At 36.7% G+C, this 25,826-nt stretch overlaps 1 protein-coding gene across 1 annotated transcript in view; it reads right to left on the bottom strand.

Annotated features, from left to right (window-relative positions):
* GDPD1 (glycerophosphodiester phosphodiesterase domain containing 1) overlaps positions 1-25,826 on the bottom strand; it is a 49,305-nt gene that overhangs the window by 2,176 nt on the left and 21,303 nt on the right. Inside the window, exons 3-9 of the mRNA XM_005693113.3 lie at positions 17,287-17,422; positions 14,931-14,976; positions 9,396-9,514; positions 8,792-8,881; positions 5,438-5,571; positions 2,002-2,061; positions 227-278 (exon numbers count right to left, since the gene is read on the bottom strand). Of these exons, the coding sequence (XP_005693170.1) occupies positions 227-278; positions 2,002-2,061; positions 5,438-5,571; positions 8,792-8,881; positions 9,396-9,514; positions 14,931-14,976; positions 17,287-17,422 (637 nt within the window). The remainder of the gene's footprint in view (positions 1-226; positions 279-2,001; positions 2,062-5,437; positions 5,572-8,791; positions 8,882-9,395; positions 9,515-14,930; positions 14,977-17,286; positions 17,423-25,826) is intronic.

The raw sequence follows: 25,826 nt of genomic DNA, 5'->3' as shown, positions 1-25,826 counted from the left end.
ACCCTCTGGCTTCAGTTCTTCTCACCCACCTATAGGTGAACTCTAGCTACTGCAACACCAATACTATCTTGTTAACTATAAGGCAGAGCTTAAGGTCTTCATCTGAAAACCAGTAAAAGCAGCAGAGTTAGGACCAAATCAAGTCAGTTAGAAGTTACTGCCCTTTAAACTTGTGTTGAACTGGTAAACTATGCTCTTTCTAAAATGCATCATTACAAAAACTTACCTGAATGCCTCGGGCAGTGAGGTGGTCGAACAGAGCTTTTCTCATTAGTAAACTAGAAAAGAAAAGCATAAAAGATTTAGGTACTCCTTAGTCCTAAGGAAGGACTAAAATTAGTCCTCAATTCTAATTCAGTCAGTTTAGAGCTTCTAATCCCTACTTGGATTTAATCCCAATGTTTCAGCAATATAAGCAAGGGACGGCCTCAAGCAGTAATAGCTGTTGTGGATGCGTTTATATCTTAACTGCTGGATCTCCTTTCTACTCTTTGCTGCCATTCTTCCTGAAGCAGCTCAGTGGAGACCAGGCTTCCTCACTTCTCCTGCTGGCGCCATACTGAAAGTGAGAAACAACTAGGGAGTCTATATTCCTAACTTTCCAAATCAAAATAAGGCAGTGAACTTGGGTCAACTTCTATAATGTCACAGTCCATTTACAAAATGAATTAGTCTTTTGTGAGTTATCTTAGAAACGTAATGTTCATTAATTACACTATCTTTTATAAAGAAAAAAAGTTTTTTTTTCAGCTCCAAATAACTCAAAAAGTCAACTTTTAGAATACAAGTCACTTGAGCAAGATGAAAGCATTTTGTACTGAAAAGCTATACATATTATTTCTATTCTGTTTAGTGTATTAGAATGATTAAGTAGCAGAAATGAAAAACCATATGCATTTAACACCAGCTAAAATGCATCCTTGGGAATTTCCTGGTGGTCCAGTGGTTAGGGGGGATAGGTTCAATCCCTGGTTGGGGAACTAAGATCCTGCATGCCATGTGGCAGAGCCAAAAAAATAAATAAATAAATAAAGCATCCTTAAAAACTACAAATGTAAAAAAAAAACAACTACAAATGACATCAGGAATAAAGCAAAAAAGAATAAAACTTGTGGCACAGAGAAAAGATAAAACTAGTTTTCAAACTCTGAAAGAGGAGCTAAGGAAAAAAATGGTTGTGATTTACGACTATTATTTAAAAGCATTCAAAGCATTCAAGGTTCCATTTTCTTTTCTTTCTTTCTTTGGCTGTGTTGGGTCTTAGTTGTGACATGTAGGATTTTTTATTTTTTATTTTTTTAGTTGTGAACTCTTAGTTGCGGCATGTGGGATCTAGTTCCCTGACCAGGCATGAACCCAGTCCCTCTGTGCTGCAATGGAGCATGGAGTCTTAACTACTGGACCATCAGGGAAGTCCCCAAGGTTCCACTGTATTTTTTTTTTTTTTTTCACGGTTCCATTTTAAAGCAAAATGGAGGTAGGTTTTACCTAAAATTACACTCAACATGTCTTAGAATTTAAGGCATCTCTAAAGTAGATGCCCACTGCATAAGTGGGGCTTCCATTCTGCTGTTAAGTCTCAGTGTAGCTCTTCCTTAGAAATGTGCCATTAGTCAATCTACACTCTTACACATGTTGTGTTGCTTTACACGCTTCTTTTCACCATGTTTTTGACTGCAGGCTAGTGGAAACAGTGAGTAAGCAGCAGGCGACGGGTATATATCCCAGGTCTGCTACTGACACGCCACGTAAATCATTTAACTTTGGGTAGCCAGGTGCTCGGGTTTCTCCTGAGTTTGACAAGATTATCTCCCAATTCCTCTTAAGGTTTTGTGACTAGTAATTAAGCTAGTTCTAAATGATTCATACATATTCATTTGTATAGCCAATGTTCAACTCATCCTGGTTACAAATTACACATAGAAAGGCTGCTCTAGATTATAAGCATCATATTTAAGAGTTAAAACAATAATCTGTATATCAAGAAACTAAAATTCTTACATATCAGAAAGCCAGATGAGAAACTTCTGACTTCTGGACATGGTGTGTGGTTCTTTCAGCCTGAGGGAAAATAAAATTTAAATTAGAAACACAGGAATATATCAGTGCGATAAAACAAGTTTAAGAACAAAAATCAGTTCCTTGATTGTACTTGGTATATGCTTCAGTTCAGTTCAGTGGCTCAGTCATGTCTGACTCTGCGAGCCCATGGACTGCAGCACTCCAGCCTTCCCTGTCCATCACCAACTCCCAGAGTTTACTCAAACTCACGTCCATCGAGTTGGTAACGCCATCCAACCATCTCATCCTCTGTCGTCCCCTTCTTCCGTCTTCAATCTTTCCCAGCATCAGGGTCTTTTCAAATGAGTCAGCTCTTCGCATCAGATGGCCAAAGGACTGGAGTTTCAGCTTCAGCATCGGTCCTTCCAATGAATATTCAGGACTGTTTTCCTTTAGGATGGAATGGTTGGATCTCCTTGCAGTCCAAGGGACTCTCAAGAGTCTTCTCCAACACCACAGCTCAAACGCATCAATTCTTCGGCACTCAGCTTTCTTTACGGTCCAACTCTCACATTCATACATGACTACTGGAAAAACCACAGCCTTGACTAGACGGACCTTTGTTGACAAAATAATGTCTCTGCTTTTTAATATACTGCCTAGATTGGCCATAAGTTTTCTTCTAAGGAGCAAGTGTCTTTTAATTTCATGGTTGCACCTGAGTTAAAGTCACCCATTCCAGTCCATTTTAGTTCACTGAGTCTTAAAATGTCGATGTTCGCTCTGGCCATCTCCTGTTTGACCACTTCCAATTTTTCTTGATTTATGGACCTAACATTCCATGTTCCTATGCAACATTGCTCTTTACAGCATCAGACCTTGCTTCCATCACCAGTCACATCCACAACTGGGTGTTGTTTTTGCTTTAGCTCTGTCTCTTCATTCTTTCTGGAGTTATTTCTCCACTGACCTCCAGTAGCATATTAGGCACCTACTGACCTGGGGAGTTCATCTTTCAGTGTCCTATCTTAAAATCTGGGAAAGGACAAAATTAAATTAGAACAAAGCCCATTTGGATTCTCTATTTTCATGATTTCAAGCTAACTTTTTGCTATGCTCTTCAAAGTTTAAAATTTAAAAGTTATCTTTCTGGAGATCCTGGGTACCCAGAACCCATGTTTTTTCCTTTTTTGGTGAGGCTTCTTTCTCTTGCCTTGTCTGCTATAATTTTGTATGCAGTAGATGTAAACACATAGCCAAACTTTACTATGTATTAAATGATATTTGGGGTTAAAAATGAGATTAAAAAACCCCTAAAAACATTTTTTTCCTTTCACTTTCAATATCTGAAGACCTAGGCCCATCCTTTTAAGACATCTTTCCTACTGAAAGAGTACACTTGACTTTCAGACCTACAATGAGTTCCTTCAGCCTCTCTGATGCTAAGAGCATCAGCTGTATCATTAACTTTGGGCTATGCCCAGAGGCTTCTCTGAATAGTTAAGTCTCTCCACTGTGAAGACTGCTCAGTCTCTCTTGGAGTTATAGTGCACAGTGATTTTCATTCTCCCGAGATCTTGATTCTTGTTTCCTTTCTAACTCCTTTTGTCTACACTCTTAGGATTACTCTGAGTCTCCCAACTTAAATTCATTTTTTAAAAATTTATTATTTATTTTTAAATTTATCTTTAAATTTTTGGCTGTGCTGGGTCTTCGTTGCTGTGCACAGGCAGCAAGCAGGGACTACTCTCTAGTTGCGGCAGGCGGGCTTCTCGTGGCAGCGACTCCTCTTGCTGCAGAGCACAGGGCTCCAGGCAGGTGGGCTTCTCGTGGCAGGGGCTCCTCTTGTTGCAGAGCACAGGGCTCCAGGGACATGGGCTTCTTGTGGCAGGGGCTCCTCTTGCTGCGGAGCACAGGGCTCTAGGCAGGCGGGCTTCAGCAGTTATGACATGTGGGCCCAGTAGTCGTGGTTCACGGGCTTAGCTGCTCCTCAGAATGTTGGGATCTTCCCCAATCAGGATCAAATCCATGTCCCCTGCCTTGGCAGATGGGTTCCTAACCACTGGACCACCAAAGTAGTCCTTTAATTTTTTATCTTTTCAGTTTTTATTTGAAGCTTTCTAAATAAACTCCTTCTATTCTAACTCTACCCGAGGTAGAAAGTTCTAATTGCAATGTTAGGAATCCCAAGAATCTAAAAACTTGAAATTACCTCATTAAACACAAACTATTATGTTGCCTTAGGAAGTATCCACTGTCTTTCATTAAAAAAATATACAAACAATATTCTACCACTGTCTTAATCCATAATCACTTTTTAAAGAAAAAATTAATTCTATGAAATCTGTAATTAATAGAAAAATTAATTCTATTAAATCTGAAATTTAATAACATTTCTTCCTAAAAGGAACACCTGGAGATGATCTCAAGAGCACAACAGTCCATTCTAGACCAGAGGAAAGCAAAGTAGTTTAGGGATAAATGGCTAGAAACTATTTTAATTTAGCAAATGAAAATAGTTTATTTGTAGACAAGAAGTGATTTCTGTTGTTTCATCTGAGAAACAGCTACAGAAATTGCTAATAAATACTATTATAATCAGGAATAGATAAAATAAGCATACACATAACTAACAAAGTCAAACTGGAAAACAAGCATGAAACACAGATGCTGTGTACAAGAGTGCTGACCAACTTCTTTTTCTTACTGATATTTTCTAATGATTGCTAGATGTTCAGCTTCATTTTTTATAGTTCTGTGGGGACGAAAAAAGTTCTCATGCAGGTGAAACCACATTTAAATGATATCCAGAGAAATCTACAGCTAGAAATGACATTCTAAGCATGTGGGATTGTGAGATGAAGATCTTTGTTAAATAAAAATGATAAAGATAATTTAACGATAAAAGCTATCATTTATTGAGTGCTTATTATTTGCCAGGCAATGCTCTAAGTGTTTTATACATTTTTAGCTTTGTATTATAGTGTGTGAAAAGCAAGGCTTTATACCCAGTAGAGAAGTTACACAATTATGAAGTATCCGAGAATCCCTTGGACTACAAGGAGATCAAACCAGTCAATCTAAAGGAAATCAGTCCTGAATATTCATTGGAAGGACTGATGCTGAAGCTGAAGCTTCAATCCTTTGGTCACCTGATGGGACGAACTGACTCAATGGAAAAGACCCTGATGCTGGGAAAGGTTGAAGGCCGGAGGAGAAGGGGACGACAGAGGATGAGATGGTTGGATGGCATCACCGACTCGATCGACATGAGTTTGCCCAAGCTCTGGGAGTTGGGATGGACATTGAGTCGGTGATGCCATCCAACCATCTCATCCCTCTGTTGTTCCCCTTCTCCTCCCATCTTCAATCTTTCTAAGTCTTTGTCTTAGTTTTCCAGTAATTGATAACTGATGAAAACAGGGTAATCACTTACTTCAATATGATAGAAGGCATCGGGATTTCAAAAAACTGTTCTCGAATGGGCACAAAGGGCAAGAGGCCTGTGAAGAACAGGCCAAGAATGAGCAGCACACGCTGTAAACTGAAGAGTATAGGAATTTCCGAATTCTAAAAGACACAAACAGTATCAGAGGATTATTTCACAACCTTCAAAATTTCCCAAGACTGTATCTTGACATCTGTTTAAAGTATTCCCTAAATCATCAACATCCACTTCCAAACACACCACACTTAAAATGACTGCTCCTTGACAAACAGGTCAGGATCTATGCTGGAGTCCTACAGTATAAACCGATACTCAAGTTTCTCCATTCTCCACTCTCCGCTTCTGCAGCACCAGTCCAGTCTGTCGGTGCTAGTCTTTATCACCAGAGATTAAATGTATCAAATTTAATGCAACGAGATAAAGAAATAATGATATGAAATATTCAGCAACCTTCTACATATTCAATAACTATACATATATATATTTTTAAAATAGGATATGATACAGATATATGTTAATAGTGTTGCAAATATTCACATTTTCATCTTGCAAAACTGAAACTCTATACTAATAGTAAACAAATCCCCATATTCCCCTCCCCCAGATCCCCCATGTCTATCTTTAAAACAAAAATTTTAATAATAAAATATACTGAAAAAATCATGCAAAAACATATTTTATTTAACATTCAGTCACTTAAAAATATGTATCTATTTATTGGCTACTTAGCTGCGATACAGGGGATGTTTTTTGCGGCATGCGGGATCCAGTTCTCTGACCAGAGACTAAACCCAGAGCCTCTGCGGTGGGAGCATGGCGTCTTAGCCACTGGCCTACCACCAGGGAAGTCTCCATCCACTCTTTTTTAGATTTCTTTCCATTTAGGTCATCAGAGAGCACTGAGTAGAGTTCCCTGTGCTAGACAGTAGGTTCTTCTTAGTTACCTATCTTACACATAGTAGCATATATATGTCAGTCCCAATCTCCCAATTCATTCCACCCTCCTCTCATTCTTTCATATTTTTAGCTTCTAGCATCTGGGAATTAAAGAGCAAATATGAAATTCTTATACATAGTAATTTAAGAATTATAAAAGATGCATGAATTATATAAGCATGTTCATAGTACAAATGACAATTATTGTTGAGACATTCTTCCTTAGGTGTTTGAAAACTACTGCTGAAATCTTGGGAGTTTTTAAATTCTAAAATGACAGAAGCCCAGAGATGTCTAGAAAAATACATGAATCAAGGGGAACGTTCTGTGATTCTGGGCCAAAAGAAAACATGTTATTTTGTAATAATTATAAACTCACAGGAAGTTGTAAGAATATACTAGAGTCCCATTTATTCTTAACTCAGCTGCCCCATCTGTAACCAGATGTATCAAAACCAGGAACTGACAGTGATATGTTACTGTTAGACTGTCGACCTCACTCAGTTTTCACCGTTTTTAAAACTTGTGTTCATCTGTGCATGTGTATAGTTAGATGCAGCTGCAATCCATGTATAGATATGTGTAATCACCACCAGTCAAGACACAGAACTGCTCCATCACAACAGAGAATTCCCTCCTGCTACCTCCTTAATTAAATGAATAATTAATTTCATGTGCACCATTTTCATTTTACTGAGATAAATGCCCAAGAGTAAGACTGATGATTAATATGTTAAATGTATGTTTGGTTTTCTAAGAAATTACTCATTTAATTAAGAGTGGCTATTTTATTTTACATTCCCATTAGCAATGCATGTGAGATCCAGTTTCTCCTCATCTTCTCCAGCATTTGCTATTATCACTGTTTTTAATCTGAAAAAAAAAAACTGAATGATGTAAAAAGGGGCTTCCTTGGTGGCTCAGATGGTAAGGAATCTGTCTGCCATACAGGAGACCCAGGTTCAATCCCTGGGTTGGGAAGTTCCCTTGGAGAAGGCAACAGCAACCCACTCCAGTATTCTTGCCTTGAGAATCCCATGGACAGAGGAGCCTGGCCAGTTACAGTCCATAGGGTCGCAAAGAGTCAGATACGACTGAACAACTAATACACATACAAAAAGATCAGCAGGTCATGAAGTCTCCAGTACATTATCTTGCTTTTGTCTCAGTTCTATATTCTTAGGGATCTGAAGTCACTCAGCCCGCTGATTATTCTGTTCTGTCCTTTTATACACAGATAAATAAAACTTGCTACTTGCCTTAATTAGAGCCTCATTACTTTTGATTGTACTTTTAATTATAATGGTGCTGATTTTGGGTCTACGCTTTCCTTCTTTGCCAGGAAGGAAGGCCTTTTCAAAAGAATTCTTTGTATTTCAGAATTGCAACTTGTGTCATAATATTCCTTCTGCATCATCACTTGTATTCTGAAAGAGAATCTCCAATGCTTAAGATTTTTTAACTCTTTGTATTTCAAATCCTCTTAGCTAAATTTGCTTGTAGAGGCTTAGTATACCATTTCAAAATATATCCAATTTTTATAGATATATTTTCTTCACACAGAAACATTTCAATTGGTGGATGGCTGTAATTCAATATGCTACCTGATAATCTTTTCTTACTGTCCATCCTAAAGGAAATCAGTCCTGAATATTCATTGGAAGGACTGATGTTGAAGCTGAAATTCCAATACTTTGGCCACCTGATGCAAAGAGCTGACTCATTTGAAAAGACCCTGATGCTGGGAAAGACTGAAGAAGGGGACGACAGAGGATGAGATGGTTGGATGGCATCACCAAGTCAATGGACATGAGTTTGAGTAAACTCGGAGTTGGTGGTAGACAGGGAGGCCTGGGCGTGCTGTAGTCCATGGGGTAGCAAAGAGTCAGACACGACTGAGCGACTGAACTGAACTGAATTGAACCGGATAACCATGATTTAACTCTATTTGGGAAGTAATGTAAAGGAAAGCTTGAGTTGTAAAGTTGAAGGACTAAATACTTTCCTTCATTCAAAATTATGCAAAAAATTTTGATTACCTCACAAAAACCAGACACTAAAAGACACACATATATAAATAATAAAATGAATAACATGTTGGCAAACAACTAATATTATCATGTGAAAATAATAATTCTGTGAGCCAGTCCAATCATAATGAACTTAACTGCAAGGTCCATTATCTACTAAATCTATTATCTATAAATTCATTATGTCTATTAGTAAACTTCTGGTTAGCTACTTCCATCCAATACTATCTGTCTTTGTATCAAGGCTATGAAATAAGATATTTTTAAAAAATTATGACTGTAATTACTTAACTTTTATAGACATACAACAACAACAAAGACAGATCATTTTGTATCTTTTTTTTTTTTTCCATCCTGTATTGTTTTTGAAGCTTACCTCTTTGTAGCACTTTTCTACAATTTCATAGCTGGCATTACCCCACACTGTTATGTGTTCTCGTCTGTACTGCTTCACCAACTCTGAAACCTACATGTGAAAATCCAAAATTTTATTCATGTGACTCTTTGTAAATCCACTTACATGATTTTACTTATAAAATGTGTTACAACTATCTGTTGGTGCATAGCATAAAATTTTGAAAGAACTGATCATTACATTCAGATTATTTCATAAAGTACAAGAAATTACATCTACCATTATATGATTTATCTAATAGAATACAACTGTTTAACAACTGGACATAAACTAAGTACAAATGAAACAAGTGAAACTGGAAGAAGTTAATTACATAAATGCCACAGCCATGGGGGTTCACAGGAGCTCACGCTTATCCATGACTGAGACATGACAAGTCACTCTGAAAACAGGCTTTCCTACAGTAGAGTGATCTCTTCTACCAGGGTAGTATTTAAAACAATGCTGGTCCCTAGAGTATCACATTTCCTTGAACATTATCAATCTATGTAGGCACCTGCTCTAGCCGTATTTAGTTCGTGAAATAGGATTGCAACACGTTCAGAGGAGGCAATGCCTTAAGTACCTTCTTAATCAGCAAATTGTTGTTGACTTTGATATCGATGTTAATGGGAGTGTTAGGAAAGGCCTCAAAAACTTCCTTCAGTAATGGAATTCGGTTATCTTTTCCTTCACATTGGCATGCTGAGAAAGCAAGATTTTTAAATGTATTTTTAAAAGATCACTTTTTTGATGATTAGAAAAGTTAAGAGTATGCAGTCACAACAGGACATTTACAAAATGATGCAAAGTATAAAGAAGAAAAAAAATCATCTAGAAATCCAACAATTTAGATATAACCATTGAGACCATTTGGTGTACTTTCTCTCCTCTTTTTTTCCTATACATAATCTAATGATGTTATAATATAGTGTCCCTTCAGGTTTTAACTTGATCTTTTCACATAGGTAAAAATAAATGTTAGTATATTGTATTTATGATTATAAGTTTTCCATTATATTTTTTGAGATAACCGTAGATTCACATGTAGTTTTAAGGAACAATATAGAGATTTATGCAGGGTTTACCCAGATTCCCCAATGGTAACCTTCAGCAAAACTGTAGTATGATATCATGACCATGATATTTACATTGATAGAATCCATGGAGCCTATCCTGCAATTATTATTTTAAATAAATTTAAGAGCTTAAAATTTAACCATTCTCCTTGAAGGATAACATAATCTGTCACTCCAAAATATACCATTTTGGCATAAGGAATCTTCTGAAGCAAAGGCAATTGAGAAGAAGCAGATACAAGAAAAGTTCTCTATGCCCGTCCTCTATCTGCCTAAAAACAAGACTAAACTGTGCAAAACATAAGCAACAACCCTCGACCCTTATCAGCACCAAAGGACTCTATATAACAAACTACTGATTAGTCTTTATATTCCATCAACCACCCATATTTACCTTCCCACCATTTGCCACTCTAGACATTCAAAGTCCTTTTTTCCTTTGTCTTGTCACTTCTCTGAAAATTTACTGAATTTTTTTTGCTTGTTTAAGATGCTATATAAACTCAAGTTCTACCCACACCTTTGAGTATTCATCCCTGAGTTTCCTCCATGACACATACACATTAATAAACTTCTGTTTTTCTCGTGTTAATCTTTTTTGTTACAGAGTCCAGATGAGAAACTAAAAGAATAGAAGAAAAAAATAAAAAAAAAAAAAAAAAAAGAAAAAAATTTTTCCTCCTATAGACCTTACTACTGGAAACTGAGATTGTTTCTAAAATTTTGCTATGATATCATCAGTGAATTTTTCAGAGACTGTGAATAATATGGTTAGGCAAGGGAAATGGATACTAATTCAGTAATGGGTTGAAGAATTATATCAATGCAGTTATTCAACAAAAACTGAGTCATGAAAAATCAGAAGAGGATTTTTAATCATTCTTTTTATTTTCTGAGGGTTATTTTATTCTTTCCTTAGTTCCATTTGCTCTAATTACTTATATAATATATATACATTCTATATAACTATTATAAAATTTCCCCTTCCATCTGAAACTTCAATTCCACTAATGCGTGAATAACAAAATTGTGAAAGATCCTTTATTTCATCCTTATTGTACAGCAAACCAAAACAAGCAAGCATATCAAAAAAAGTAATTTGAGTCTAAGTTCTAAAACTTTTAAAAACACAGGCTCGTGTGAAAAGCAGCATGGGAATGGGAAAATTTAAAAAAAGAAAAAATATGTTATCATTTTGTCTGTTCTGTATTCTATTCTTACTGCCTTTTTACTATGCTTTATAATTCAGATGGGGCTCTGGGTCATTCTGATGGGACTGTTAATCATTCGGCTTTGTCTCTAAAAATATGGACCACAGGAGATGTTGCCTAAAACAGATCCTGTACTTTTGAACTTATCAGAGGTCCATTTTTATGTGAAGAAGATGTGCTTGAGAACAAAACTAATATGATGAAAATGGAACGAAGAAATGGAAATAAGAGACAGACAAATTATTGCTTGAGCAACTGGAATCAGTTATGTTTGAAGGCATATAACCTCTAGACTTTTTAGTTATGAGAAAACAATAAATTATTCTTGTAAACTTCTCTTAAACTATTTTCAGATGGATTTCTAGTACTGATAACTCAAAGAGTTTGGACTTAGACTCAGAACTGAACTATAAAAATTAATTATGTTAATATACAAAAATCTAGCTATAGTTTTTATCTAACCAGCAGCGTTCCTTCCTTAGGAAAATTGCATCTCCTGAATTCCAAATTGTTTTGATTGGGCTGTCAAAAACAGGACCTTCTCCTCACTCACTCTCACAAGTAGGCAAATGACCTAGGTCTGGCCAATTGTAACAGCCTGTCCCTTTATCCACATGAATAGTTCAAGATGGACACGTGACCCAAGTCTAGCCAATCAGTGCCTTTCTCTAGGACCTTTTATAAGTATGGTCACAGTAAAGGTAGGGGTCATAGTACAGGCAGGATGTGAATTTATAGTTGTCAGTGATCATATTCCTACCATATGCCCCAAATCCATCTATAGTAAAAGAAGACCCAAGAGAAGCAGAACAATAGAATAAAGCAAAAGAGTCCTTTTATGTGCCCAAGGATCCCATAATGTTTAATTATGATCCTCTCTAGGATGATCCACCATATCCTAGAGAGTTAATGGTAAAAATAAATGTCTTTTTTTCCCCCTTAAGCTAGTATAAACTGGTCTCTGTTACTTATAATTTAAAAAGTCTGAACGTGATGTTCTATTTATACAGTCCAATATGGCAGCCACTGGCCACATGGGGCTATTTAAATTAAGATGAAATAGAGAACTTCCCTGGTGGCCCACTGGTTTAAAATTCTGCCGTTTTATTACAGGGGGTGTGGGTTCCACCCTTGGTGGGGGAACTAAGATTTCCCCATACTGCATGGTGTGGCAATAAATAAATAAATAAAATGAAATAAAATTTAAAATTCAGTTACTTGGGTATACTAACCACATTTCAAGTACTCAACAGTCACATGTGGCTATTGACTATTATATCGGACAGTACAAATGTAGGACATTTCTATCAGTATAGAAAGCTCTATTTAGGCAACTCCATTCTAGCTAAATTTTTGTTAGCTTATTCAATGTGGAAAAACTAATTTCACAGTTGAAAGAATTACAATAGGCAATAGCTATTCACACCTAAGTAAGATGTATGCAAGGATCAACTTAGAAAAAGGTCAGACAAAACTAACTTTGGGAAAGCAACATGACACATTACACAATAAGGGTAATACTGAATCAAATAGTGGGAGGGAAACCGGGAAATGAAAATATGCTAAGAAAATGTGTGCTAAAGTGATGTGAAGATATTTAAATTAGATGACTCAGTCAGCACAGAATAAAGAGTTGGAGGAAGAAGTTTGTCCCCAGTATTGTTCAGGCAGAGATTAACTAGTGGGGAAATACTACCAAAAGGGAAAGAGGAAAACAACATGAAAACATGAACGCTAGATTCAGAGTGTGCCATAGGATGTGCTGGTTGATGGAACACATGAAGTGGCTCTAGAGCATACTAGAACTCTGAAACAGATCACTACAGTCAAATCTAGATCCAAACTATGTATTTTTCATGGAAAAGAGGTTATTTTCAAATAAGCAGGACAGATAAAAATAAACCCTTTGGTTAACACATTTTCATGTTCCTTAAGTTTACTTTTTAATGTAGCCTGTGGTACATCAAAGCACCTTGATACAAAACAAAACACTCAATTCTTCTTCACTTCAGTTGTGAACCACAAAGAAAGTAAGAGGCCTAAAACCTGTATTCCTTTGAGAGTTGATTCCCTCTCTCCCTTTTTCTTTCTCTCCCTTCCTCCAGTATTTGAAGCAAACAACAATTCCAACAGGGGAATAGAAGAAGAAAAAAACTGAACAACTTTCTGCCTAATCTGAGTCAAGTTTTTACAGTACCATATGTATCTGTTTCAAATACAAAAAAACCTCACGTTTGAGGCACAGCCTTTAAGCTAATTATGATATGACTTGACTACAATATGAACGAAGGATAATTATTGTTAATCAATAAATCTGAGAGTACATGTCATTGCTACTAACATGCGATTTGAAGGGACTCCGTAGCTACAGGGGCAGTATAGATAGCTGAACACTGGCCTGGTAAGGAGAAGACCTAATTTCTAGTCCCAGGTCTGTCATTTTCTTGTTATATGACCTTAATCAAGGAAATTTACACATTTAGGATTCAGTTTACTTTCTGTAACAAGAGGAGACAGGGTTAGATGATTTCAAAGGTCTCTTCCCATTCAAAAGTTTTATGACTTATTTGGGAGATATAAAACCAGGGGAAAAAAAAATTTTTTTATAAGCATCTTATAAACTTTGTGAGGCTTTGGCTTTGCTCTCTACAAAGGAAAACTTGGGAAAAACTTCACTTAGGAAGTTTTCTTAATTTTTCCAAGTCCACAATTGACACCAGTACTGAACAGCTTTGCAAGTTATAATCCTACTAATTATAAGAATGAAAGGTGTTTCATCAAATCAGCAAAGGCTTAATGATACTTACTTGGAAGCAAAGTCAAAAAACCCCCCACAAACATCACATTGAAACGTCCTGTAGAGATAGCCCATGCAAACAGGTTTCTGATTTTTATTTGGCTCTCTAAGGTTTTTTCATGGGGTCGCAAAGAGATGGACATGACTTAGTGATGAACAACAGCAACAACAAGGTTTCTCAATCAAGGAGAAATTATACTGGCCAATGTGAAGTTTAGCTCACAGAGTGGTTACAGGTCTTCTTGAAAATTAGTATCAACAGATCCTTGACATTTAACCAAGGTTTCAACTATACGCAAGCTTTACCAAGGACCATGACAAGAACATCATGCAGTTTTCCTGAGTTACATGTGAATCACTCAAAACATGAGGTTGAATTGTCAAGGGAAGGGAGCTCAGCACCTGTAACTCGAGGTGGTGTGTTTTCCATCCTAATGTAACTAACACATTGGACCAAGGGACATGTCTCTTTGAGGGAAATGTTCCCTCAAAAGAAAAAAAACCACTATGTTGCTGATTAGAAAAGGAAGATGACTAGGAAATGGATGGTTTATTTGACTAACGGAATTCTCTTACTGATTTAAAATATGGAGTAGCTAAAAAACATAGAATGATAAAATTACAGAATCGGCAAGGATCTGAAAGGGGTCCCTTTAATTTTTTTTTCATTTATTCTTCTTATTTATGATGGATTATTTACTATAAGTTACAGTAATATTCTAAAATTTGAAGAACGTATCCCTAATAATATCTGGGTTTCTCATAATTAATATTCAGACTTAAATGAACTAAATTTAGATAGAATGAGTCAGTTAATAAATCTTTGGGCATCATCACCTCAGGTTTAGATATCCATCAAGATTTCAGATTTGTAGGCCTATGCAAACAAGCTTTGAGGGAAAGACTTTTAGTTAGAACTTCTTATCAAGTTAATACACATGTATTTCTAATTCTCAGCATAAATGAATACACTTAGTATATTCATAAATGAATATGCTAGTGTAAACATTTTGTCTGCAAATGTAAATTATTACCTTTTTGAAATGAGACATCCAGTTTGCCAAGGTAAGGTGGGAGTTCCTTTAAAAGATATGATTGAAAAAAGTTAACTCTCAAAAAATAAAAAGCATTTTAGCATCTTACATTAAGACATAAAGATTTGCTTCTTTGAAAAATATAAAAATGAAATCTACAAATGTTTATATAGTAAACTCTTTAGCAGAACAGCCCTGGCAGCAAATTGACCGTATAATTACTGACTTTCATGACCTACAGGAAATCTGCACTGATACAAACCATTTGTCAATAATAAATACACAAAGATCTCAGTAGAAAAATATCAGCAATAGACAATTCAAAGGGAAAAAAAATCACAAAGAAAAAATCTTCAAACTCATTAATAAGGAAATGCTAATTAAAATTTAATCTAGCAAATCAGGAAATTCTTTAATTATAGTGTCCCAAAATGGTAAGGGTGTGGCAAAATGGAAATTCTTTTAATATCAGATAGAAAAAGTCTTTAAACACTTTTAAAAACCAAGCTGGCAACAGCAACTTTCAATATATTTTAAGAAACTATCGGGAATTCCCTGGTGATCCCACTGGTTAGGACTCTGTGTTTCTGCCTCGAGGTCCTGGGTTCAATCATTGTTCAGGGAACTAAGATCTCACAAGTCACATGGCCAAAAAACCCACAACTATAATATTCCTAATTTTTTACCCAATAATTTCCCTGCTGAGAGTTAATTCGAGTGTGTGCATTAGTCACTCAGCCATGTCTGACTCTCTGCAACCCCATGTACTACAGCCTGTCAGGTTCCTCTGTTCATGGAATTCTCCAGGCAAGTACACTAGAGTGGGTTGCCATTTCCTTCTCCAGGGGATCTTCCCAATCCAGGGATCAAACCCAGGTCTCCGGCATTGCAGGAGATTCTTTACTCTCTGAGCTGCCAGGGAAGCCTGAGAGCTAATTTGGTGAAATAATTTTATTTATTAAAAAAAATTTTTTTAATGTGGACTATTTTTAAAGTCTTTATTGATTTATTACAATATCAGTTCAATATTAGTTTATTTGGATGCAAGGCATGTAGGATGCCAGCTTTCCAACCAGGGATTGAACCCACACTCTCGCACTGGAAGCTGAAGTCTTAACCCCTGGACCATCAGCGAAGTACCAGGAAATAATTTCAAATATAGAGAAAATTTTATCTTTACAAAACTTTATCTTTACACACATATAAATAGATGTTCAGGGCAATGTTATTTCTAATGGTGAAAGCAGAACTAATTCAAATACCCAGCAAATTGTAATGGTTAAAAATAACAATATATCCACTCAGTATAATAACTTCAGTCCTTTGAAATGTTTATGAAAAATAAGCATAGAATCTGAAAAAGCTAAATAATGTATGATTCCAACTGTATGATACTTTGGAAAAAACAAAACTATAGAGACAATAAAACGACCAGTCATTGTCAGGAGTTGGGGAGCAGGAAGGATGAATAGCCAGAGGACAGATAATTTTTAGGACAGGGAAACTATGCTGTATAACATCATATTAGCGGATACAAGTTATTTTCATGCATGTCATATCAAAACCTATAGAATACACAACATGGAGAGTGAATCCTAATGCAAGCTATGAACTCTGGGTGGTGATGACGTGTCAGTATAGGCTCATCAACTGTAACAAATGTGCCACTAGCGAGCAGGATGCTGATAGTCGAGGGAGGCTGTACCTGTGCTAGGGCAGTAAGTATTTGGGAAATCTCTACATATTCTGTTTAGTTTTGTGTGGATATAACTCTTCTAAGGAACAAAAGTTATTAAAAAAAAGGAAAAAACTGTACTCATGCCATAATGTTAGAGTATTTAAAAATACAATATAAATAATATACAATGAGAATACAACCATATAAAAGACATTCAGAGTATATATACAGATAGTATCCTGTTGACAGAAGTTTTCCTTAGCTGGTAGAATTAGGCATTGTTTTTCTTCCATTTATCAGTTTACTATAATGACCATATAAACTACTAAAATCAGATTTTTTTAAGGGTTTTTTCCTATTCCCAAAGACTAAAACTAGTTCATATATATAATCTGAATCAAATAAATTGTAGAATATTTGCAACAAGTTGAACTTCAGTAGTTTTATATTTGAGCATTTCAGTAATTTTGTTGAAATATTTATCAAAATAAGTCTTCAAATGTATGCAATGAATGCAAATGCTCACTGGAAGTCAGAATAGTTCTTTAAGGTTCCTTTGACATTCATTAATCTTTAACTTTTCTTCTTATTTACTGAAGCGCTATCTGGCACTTACCATTTAAAAAAATCATATTAAAATACCTATTAGTTATTAGTTTATCATGCATTTTTACTTACACAGTACTTGAGATCAGAGATGTTGACATTGATCCCTGTTGATCTCTTTAGGTTCTCATCATGTGACACTACAACTTGCTCATCTTTTGTGATATGGCAGTCCAATTCCAACATATCAGTTCCAATTGTAACTGCGCTGAAGAAATACAAAGAAAAATAATGACATTCTGAAACATAAGCAAATATTTAGGTTACATACATTAGATGAAAAAGATCAGAGTGACATCAAAATAGCAGAAAACCCCATAATACTAAAATTTATCCTCAAGATTATTATTTATTATGAATAACTGATATGAAAATATTCTAAGTGAACTTAGAATAAATAAGAGACTCATGTTGCCTCCTTTCCATAACAAGCAATCCCTAATTTTGGCAACCCAAAATGAAGACAAGGTTTCCCTGGTGGCTCAGTGGTAAAGAACCTGCCTGCCAATGCAGGAGATAGATGTTTGATCCCTAGGTTGGGAAGATTCCATGGAGAAGGAAATGGCAACCCACTCCAGTATTATTGACTGGGAAATCCCATGGACAGAGGAGCTTGGTGAGCTATAGTTCATGGGGTCTCAAAAAAGTTGGACATGACTTAGTGACTAAACAACAACACAAATATAAAGGAAAAAATGCTGGACCAGAAGTTGAGATTTGGGTACCAGTTCCTACTTGGCTATGAACTTGCTGTGTAACTTTGGGTGAGTAAATGTCCCTCTCTGGGCCTATATTTCCACATCTATAAAATGAAAGCTTAAAGAACAAAAAAGGATGCCCACTTCAGCCACTTAAATTCAGCACAGGATCAGAAACTCTATTGGGGAAATTAAGCAAGGAAAAAAAAAAAAGCACCAAAATTAGAAAAGAAGAAGTAAATTTATCCCTATCTGCAGAGGACAAAGTCTCATATGTAGATACAAAGGTTCCACACACTACTGTCAGAACTTAAAAAAAAAACACAGTGAATTTCAATACAAAACAAAAACACAAAAATCATTTTTATTTCTGTACACTAAGATAAAAATCTGAAAAAGAAATTGTCAAACAATTTCATTTACAACAGCATCAAAAATAATACAAACTTAGGAATTAACTAAAGAGGTGAAAAGCTTCTACAATGAAAACTACAAAACACTGTTGAAAGAAATTAAAGAAGATATAAATAAATGCACAGACACTCCATGTTCATGGACTGGAACACTTAATATTGTTAAGATGTAAATACTATATTGATCTACAGATTTAATGCAACTCCTATCAAAATTTCAATGATTTTTTGGCCAAAATAGAAAATCCATCCTAAAATTCATATGGAAGCTCAAGGAAGCTCAAATAGCCAAAACAATCTTGAAATAGAACAAAGTTGGAAGACTCACACTTTCTAATTTCAAACTTACTACAAAGCTTCAAAACAATGTGGTACTAGCATAGAGACAACAAACAGACCAAAAGAAGACAAAGTCTAGAAATCTTCACAGACATGGCCAAATGATTTTTGACAAGGATGCAAAGACTATTCAATAGGGAAAGGGCAGTCATTTCAATAAATGGTGTTGAGAAACCCAGATATTCAAACATGAAAGAATGAATTTGAATTCTTACCTAAAACCATATCCAAAAATAAACTTAAAATGAATCAAAGATCTAACTGTAAGACCTAAAGTGGAAAAAAAAAAAAAAAAAACTCAGAAGAAAACATACAGAAAAAGCTTCACTGAATTGGACTTGGCAATGACTTATTGGATATGACACCAAAAGCACAGGCAACAAAATTAGACAAATTGAGCTTCTTCAAAATTTTAAAAGTTTGTGCATCAAAGGACATTAATAGACAACTCACATCAAAAGGCAACTCACAGAATGGGAAAATCACCTATCTATTAACATCTACAATACACACAGAACTCCTAAAATGAAACAACAAGAAAAACAATCAGAGTAAAAAATGAATAGACATTCTGCAAAGAAGATGTGTCAATAAGCACATGAAAAAGATGCTCAATATCATTAATCATTAGAGAAATGTAATCAAAATACTTCACTCCCATTCAGTTCAGTTCAGTCACTCAGTTGTGTCCGACTCTTTGCAACCCCATGAACCGCAGCACGCCAGGCCTCCCTGTCCATCACCAACTCCCGGAGTGCACGCAAACCCATGTCCATTGCGTTGGTGATGCCATCCAACCATCTCATCCTCTGTCGTCCCCTTCTCCTCCTGCCCTCAATCTTTCCCAGCATCAGGGTTTTTTCAAATGAGTCAGCTCTTCGCATGAGGTGGCCAAAGTACTGGAGTTTTAACTTCAACATCAGTCCCTCCAATGAACACCCAGGACTGATCTCCTTTAGGATGGACTGGTTGGATCTCCTTGCAGTCCAAGAGACTCTCAAGAGTCTTCTCCAACACCGCAGTTCAAGAGCATCAATTCTTCGGCGCTCAGCTTTCTTTATAGGCCAACTCTCACATACACACACGACTACTGGAAAAACCACAGCCTTGACTAGACGGACCTTTGTTGACAAAATAATGTCTCTGCTTTTTAATATGCTGTCTAGGTTGGTCATAACTTTCCTTCCAAGGAGTAAGCGTCTTTTAATTTCATGGCTGCAATCACCATCTGCAGTGATTTCGGAGCCCCCCAAAATAGTCAGCCACTGTTTCCCTATCTATTTCCCATGAAGTGATGGGACCAGATGCCATGATCTTAGTTTTCTGAAAGTTGAGCTTTAAGCCAACTTTTTCACTCTCCTTTTTTACTTTCATCAAGAGTCTCTTTAGTTTTTCCTCACTTTCTGCCATAAGGGCGGTGTGTCATCTGCATATCTGAGGTTATTGATATTTCTCCTGGCAATCTTGATTCCATCTTGTGGTTCTTCCAGCCCAGCGTTTCTCATGATATACTCTGCATATAAGTTAAATAAGCAGGGTGACAATATACAGCCTTGATGTACTCCTTTTTCTATTCACTCCCATTCAAATGGCTATTAATAAAAAAAGAAAAGAGGGAAGGAAGGAAGAGAAGAAAAGAAAAACAAATGCCACAATATTGACAATCCTTGCAGACATTATGCTAGGTGAACAAAAGCAAAACTACAAATATTTTTTTATTCTTAAACGAGGTACCTAGGACAGTTTATTTAACAAAGTATAATGGTGGTTATTTCAAATGCTAAAAGATGATGTTCTTAAGTGCTACACTCAATATGCCAGAAAATTTGGAAAACTCAGCAATAACTACAGGACTGGGAAAGGTCAGTTTTCATTCCAATCCCAAAGAAGGGCAATGCCAAAGAACGTTCAAACTACCACAGCTGCACTCATTTCACATGCTAGCACAGTAATGCTCAAAATCCTTCAAGCCAGGTTTCAGCAGTAGGTGAACCGAGACCTTCCAGACATCCAAGCTGGGTTTAGAAAAGGCAAAGGAACCAGAGATCAAATTGCCAACATCCATGGGATCATAGACAAAACAAGGAAATTCCAGAAAAACATCTACTTCTGCTTCAATGACTATGTTAAAGCCTTTGACTGTGTGGATCACGATAAATTGTGGAAAATTCTTGAAGAGATGGGAATCCCAGACCATCCTGCCTGTCTCCTGAAGCCTGTATTCAGGTCAAGAAGTATCAGTTAGACCTGGACATGGAACAATGGACTGGTTCAAAATTGGGAATGGAGTATGTCAAGGCTGTATACTGTCACCCTGCTTATTTAACTTATACTTAGAATGTATCATGTGAAATGCCAGGCTGGATGACTCACAAAAGCTGGAATCAAGACTGCTGGGAGAAATATTAGTAACCCAGGGAGGCAGATGACACCACCCTAATGACAGAAAGCAGAAAGAAACTAAAGAGCTTCTTGATGAAGGTGAAAGAGGAGAGTGAAAAAGCTGGCTTAAAACTGAACATTCAAACACAAAGATCATGGCATCTGGTCACATCACTTCATGGCAAACAGATGGGGAAAAAAATGGAAACAGTGACAGACTTTATTTTCTTGGGCTCCAAAATCACTGAGGACAGTGACTGCAGCCAGGAAATTAAGACGCCTGCTCCTTGGAAGAAAAGCTATGACAAACCTAAACAGCATATTGCAAACCAGAGAAATCACTTCACTGACAAAGCTCTATATAGTCGAAGTTATGGTTTCTCCAGTAGTCATGTGTAGATGTGAGAGCTGGACCATAAAGAGGGCTGAGTGCCAAAGAATTGATGCTTACAAACTGTGGTGCTGGAGAAGACTCTTGAGAGTCCCTTGGACTGCATGCAAGGAGATCAAATCAGTCAATCCTAAGGGAAATCAACCCTGAATATTCATTGGAAGGACTGATGCTAAAGCTGAAGCTCCAATACTTTAGCCACCTGATGCAAAGAACTGACTCACTGGAAAAGACCCTAATGCTTGGAAAGATTGAGGGCAAGAGGAGAAGGGGGCGAAAGAGGATGAGATGGTTGGATGGCATCACTGACTCAGTGGTCATGAGTTTGAGCAAACTCTGAGAGAGAGTGAAGGACAGGGAAGCCTGGCGTGCTACAGTCCATGGGTTCTCAAAGAATCAGACACGACTGAGCAATTGAACAACAACAATGGTGGTTACCAGGCCTGTGGGGCGAGGAGGTTGGGAGTTATTTAATAGGTACAGAGTTTTAATATGATATGATTAAAAAGTTCTGGAGACAAAAGCTACAAATTTCTAGATATAAGATAAATACATACTAGGGATATAATATATAGCATAATGAATACAGCTAACTATTGTGATGATATACAGCAAAACTGTTGAGAGTAAATCCTAAGAGTTCTTTTCACAAGGATAATTTTTTCCTTTATTCTTTTTATTGTATCAATAAGAGAGGATGAAGGTTAGCTGAACCTATTGTACACAATATATGTAAATTAAACTATCATGTTGTATGCTTTAAACTTATACAGTGATTGTATGTCAATTATTTCTCAAACTGAAAAAATTTTTTGTAGAAATGAATAGTGGTGATGGTTGTGTAACAATGTGATATACTTAATGCCACTGAACTGTACACTTAAAAATGGTTAAGATGGCAACTTTTACATTATGTACATTTTACCATGATAAAATGAAAATATTTTAATTGTCTTTCAAAAAAGAAAAAACTTGCAAAGATCAGAACAGATAATTGCTAAGGTTTCTTTCCCCTTAAGATCTTATGACTGATACAGAAAGTATACCACAGTGGTTAAGAGAACAAACATTGAAAAGAAAAAAAAAAAGGTAAATATGTGAGGTAATGAATGTGTTAATTAACTTGGTGAGAATCCTTTCACAATGTATACACACTTATCATTCATCACATTGTGACACTCTGAATACATTAAAATGTTGTCAATTATACTTCAATAGAGCTGAAAGAAAAAAAAAAGCACAGACATGGGAGCCTGCATTCAAATCCTGGCTCTGCCACTTACTTGGGCATTTATTTAGCTTCTCTAAGTTTATTTGCAAAACAGTGATAACATTAGCTCTCAACACCTCCTTCCTACCTTGCTCCTACACTCCAAGCAGCCCCATGCTCTAAATATTTATTTTGCCTGAAATGTCTTTCATAGAAAAACAACATACAATACAATAACAGATACAAGCTTGAACAGGCACTTCTCGAGTGAGAATTTCTAACTGGCCAGTAAGTTTATGAACAGGTGTTCAACATAAAAATTCCCCAGGGAAACAGAAATTAAAACCACAATGAGACAGCACTATATACCCAACAGAATGCCTAAAATTAAAAGGAATGATAATAAGTTAGCAAGACAGTGGTGCAATTGGAACTATCATACATTGCTGATGGGAATGTAAGTTGGTAAAATCCTTTGAAAAATATCCACCTACCTTATGACACCTCTGGAGAAGGGACTAGCAATCCACTCCACTGTTCTTGCCTGGAGAATTCCATAGACAGGGAGGCCTGGTGGGCTATAGTCCATGGGGTCGCAAGGAGTTGGACATGACTGAACGACTTAACACACACACACCCTATGACATAGCCATTCAGCTTCTGCTAAGTGTGTATCTTCTGAGAGAGATGAACTCATTTGACCATTAGAAAACATGTACAAGATTATTTCACAACTCATGGATGAATTTTACAGATGTAAATTGAAAGAAAGAAAAGCCAAAGACAAAAGTATAAATACTGTATGGTTATATTTATGTTATCAGGAACAGAAAAAAGCCCATCGATTGTAATAGAAATTAAAATAATGGTTATCTAGGGGAAAGGAGCACAGACTGGGAGAGGCCACAAGGGTGCCCTCAGAGGTGCTAGAAATGTTCTATACTTTTATTTGGGTGGTGATCACAAGGGTGTATATATGTATATTAAAATTATTTGGGTTTGTGCATATTACCCAATGTATATTATATTATATACATTATATTATACACACTACAGTAACAGTTTAAATAACAGTTAAAAAAAATATTTATTTATTTGGCTGTGCCGGGTCTTATTAATACCTGCAGCTTGTGGAATCTAGTTTCCCCACCAGGGACTGAACCTGGGCCTCCTGCACTGGGAGCAGGGAGTCTTAACCAGTGGACCACCAGGGAAGTCCCACAATAACAGTCTTTAAAAAGTCTTTCTTCTTCCCCTTGTCTGCTAACTCTTACTTGTTCTCTAGGTGTAAACTAAGAAACTAGCACTCTAGGACACCTTCTCTAGTCCTGCCCTGCCCCCGGCATCCCAAACTGGATTTTGTAGCCTATTTACCAATTATTTGCCAAATTGCTAGGACTTCCTGTACCACCTGTGTTTACTAAGTCAGAGCACCTACCACACTCTTTTGAATATACCTATTTATCTTCCCCTACTTGCCCAATCAGACAGAAAGGGTTTCTGGACCATGGCTCGTTTACTGTTGCATTCCTAGTGCCCTGGCACAGGGCGGCTCACAGCATGTACTGAATTAATAAATGAAAAGAGACAGCTCTCAGTATGTGTAAAAAGCCGACATAGCACTTTATGAATCAATTACCACAGATGACATTTTCAAGATGAAAAAGAAAGTAAATGTAGGTGGGACAGGGAGAGTTTTAGGAAAAAAGAAACCTTTCCTTTTTTAAAAATTCAAGAATGGAAAGAGTAAGAGCAGAGTGAGGAAGCAGGAAGGAAAAAACATAAAAGTAGGTAAATTACAGTTTGTATAATATATTCCCATACATTTAAATTGTTTCCCAGTGTTTGTGCATAAGGTCATGTCACTACAACTGGATACTAAATTCCTAGTGAGGAAGGGAATCTGTTCTATACTTTCCAACGTTCACAATGTTGGGTATGTTGCAGGTAACCACACATTTTTAAACAAGCAGAATGAAGCTATGTTTGGGTTATCAATATCCAACAAGTACCTAAATGTTCATCAGTGATGATCCATTGTTGTTGTTCAGTTGCCTAGTCGTGTCCAACTCTTCGTGACCCCACGGACTGCAGCAGGCCAGGTCTCCCTGTCCCTCACCATCTCCCAGAGTTTGTCCACGTTCATGTTCATTGCACTGGTGATGCCATCCAGCCATCTCATCCTCTGACGCCCTCTTCTCCTTCTACCCTCAATCTTTCCCAGCATCAAGGACCTTTCCAATGAGTTGTCTGTTAGCATCAGATGGCCAAAATACTGCAGCCTCAGCTTTAGCATCAGTCCATAGTGATGATCCAAAGCCACAATGAACTGTTTAGTTGCTAAGTTATGTCCAACTCTTTTTGCAACCCTATGGGCTGTAGCCCGCCAGGCTCCTCTGTCCATGGGATTTCCCAAACAAGAATACTGGAGTGAATTGCCATTTCCTTCTCCAGGGAAATCTTCCCAACCCAGGGATCAAACCAGGGTCTCTTGCGTCTCCTGCACTGTCAGGCGGATTCTTTATCCCAGGGCCACCTGGGAAGCCCTAGTGAGCATCCTACTTCAAAGAATAAAGCATTCACATGGAACGGCATTGTGGACATCTAAATGAAAAAAGCAGGCATGATATGATCCCTCTGATGTAAAATGAAGCGTGTGTGTGTGTATGTATACACTTTATATGCCTGACAAAATTTATCTTCGGAGCCAACTACTTGAGAATTGTCTTACTTGACCTACCTCTGATAATCCAACCCCATCAGCACCCCACTCCAAAAGAACCAATGGCCACTTGCTGCTGTGTGCCAAAGTCTCACACTGCTTTCCTAGTTCTTAAATAATCTTTCCTTTTAGTGCTCTGATTATCACCAGCTGCTAAGAGAAACAAACCTGGCTCAAATATAATTCTTACCAAGACAGTAAATAACTGTTAACCATATGTGTCCTCTTCTAAAGAACATCCACCTTTGAAAAAGACTGTTTGCAATTGTGTGTTTGCTAGAACCACAGATGTGTAAAAATAAAATCTAAAAACAGGCAAAAATAGGTTTTAGGTTGGTAAAAGTATTTTTTTATATTTAAAATTTTCCTTAAATATTGTTATACTGTGTATAACTTTAAGCTTTTTTTTTTTTTTTTTTTAAGAATAAAAGGGGACTTTCCTGGTGGTAGTGGATGG

This window comes from Capra hircus, chromosome 19, assembly GCF_001704415.2.
Source record: "Capra hircus breed San Clemente chromosome 19, ASM170441v1, whole genome shotgun sequence".
Taxonomy (NCBI): Eukaryota; Metazoa; Chordata; class Mammalia; order Artiodactyla; family Bovidae; genus Capra; species Capra hircus.
Note: the sequence above shows the minus strand (reverse complement) of the source record. Positions and strands in the feature narration are given on the sequence as shown.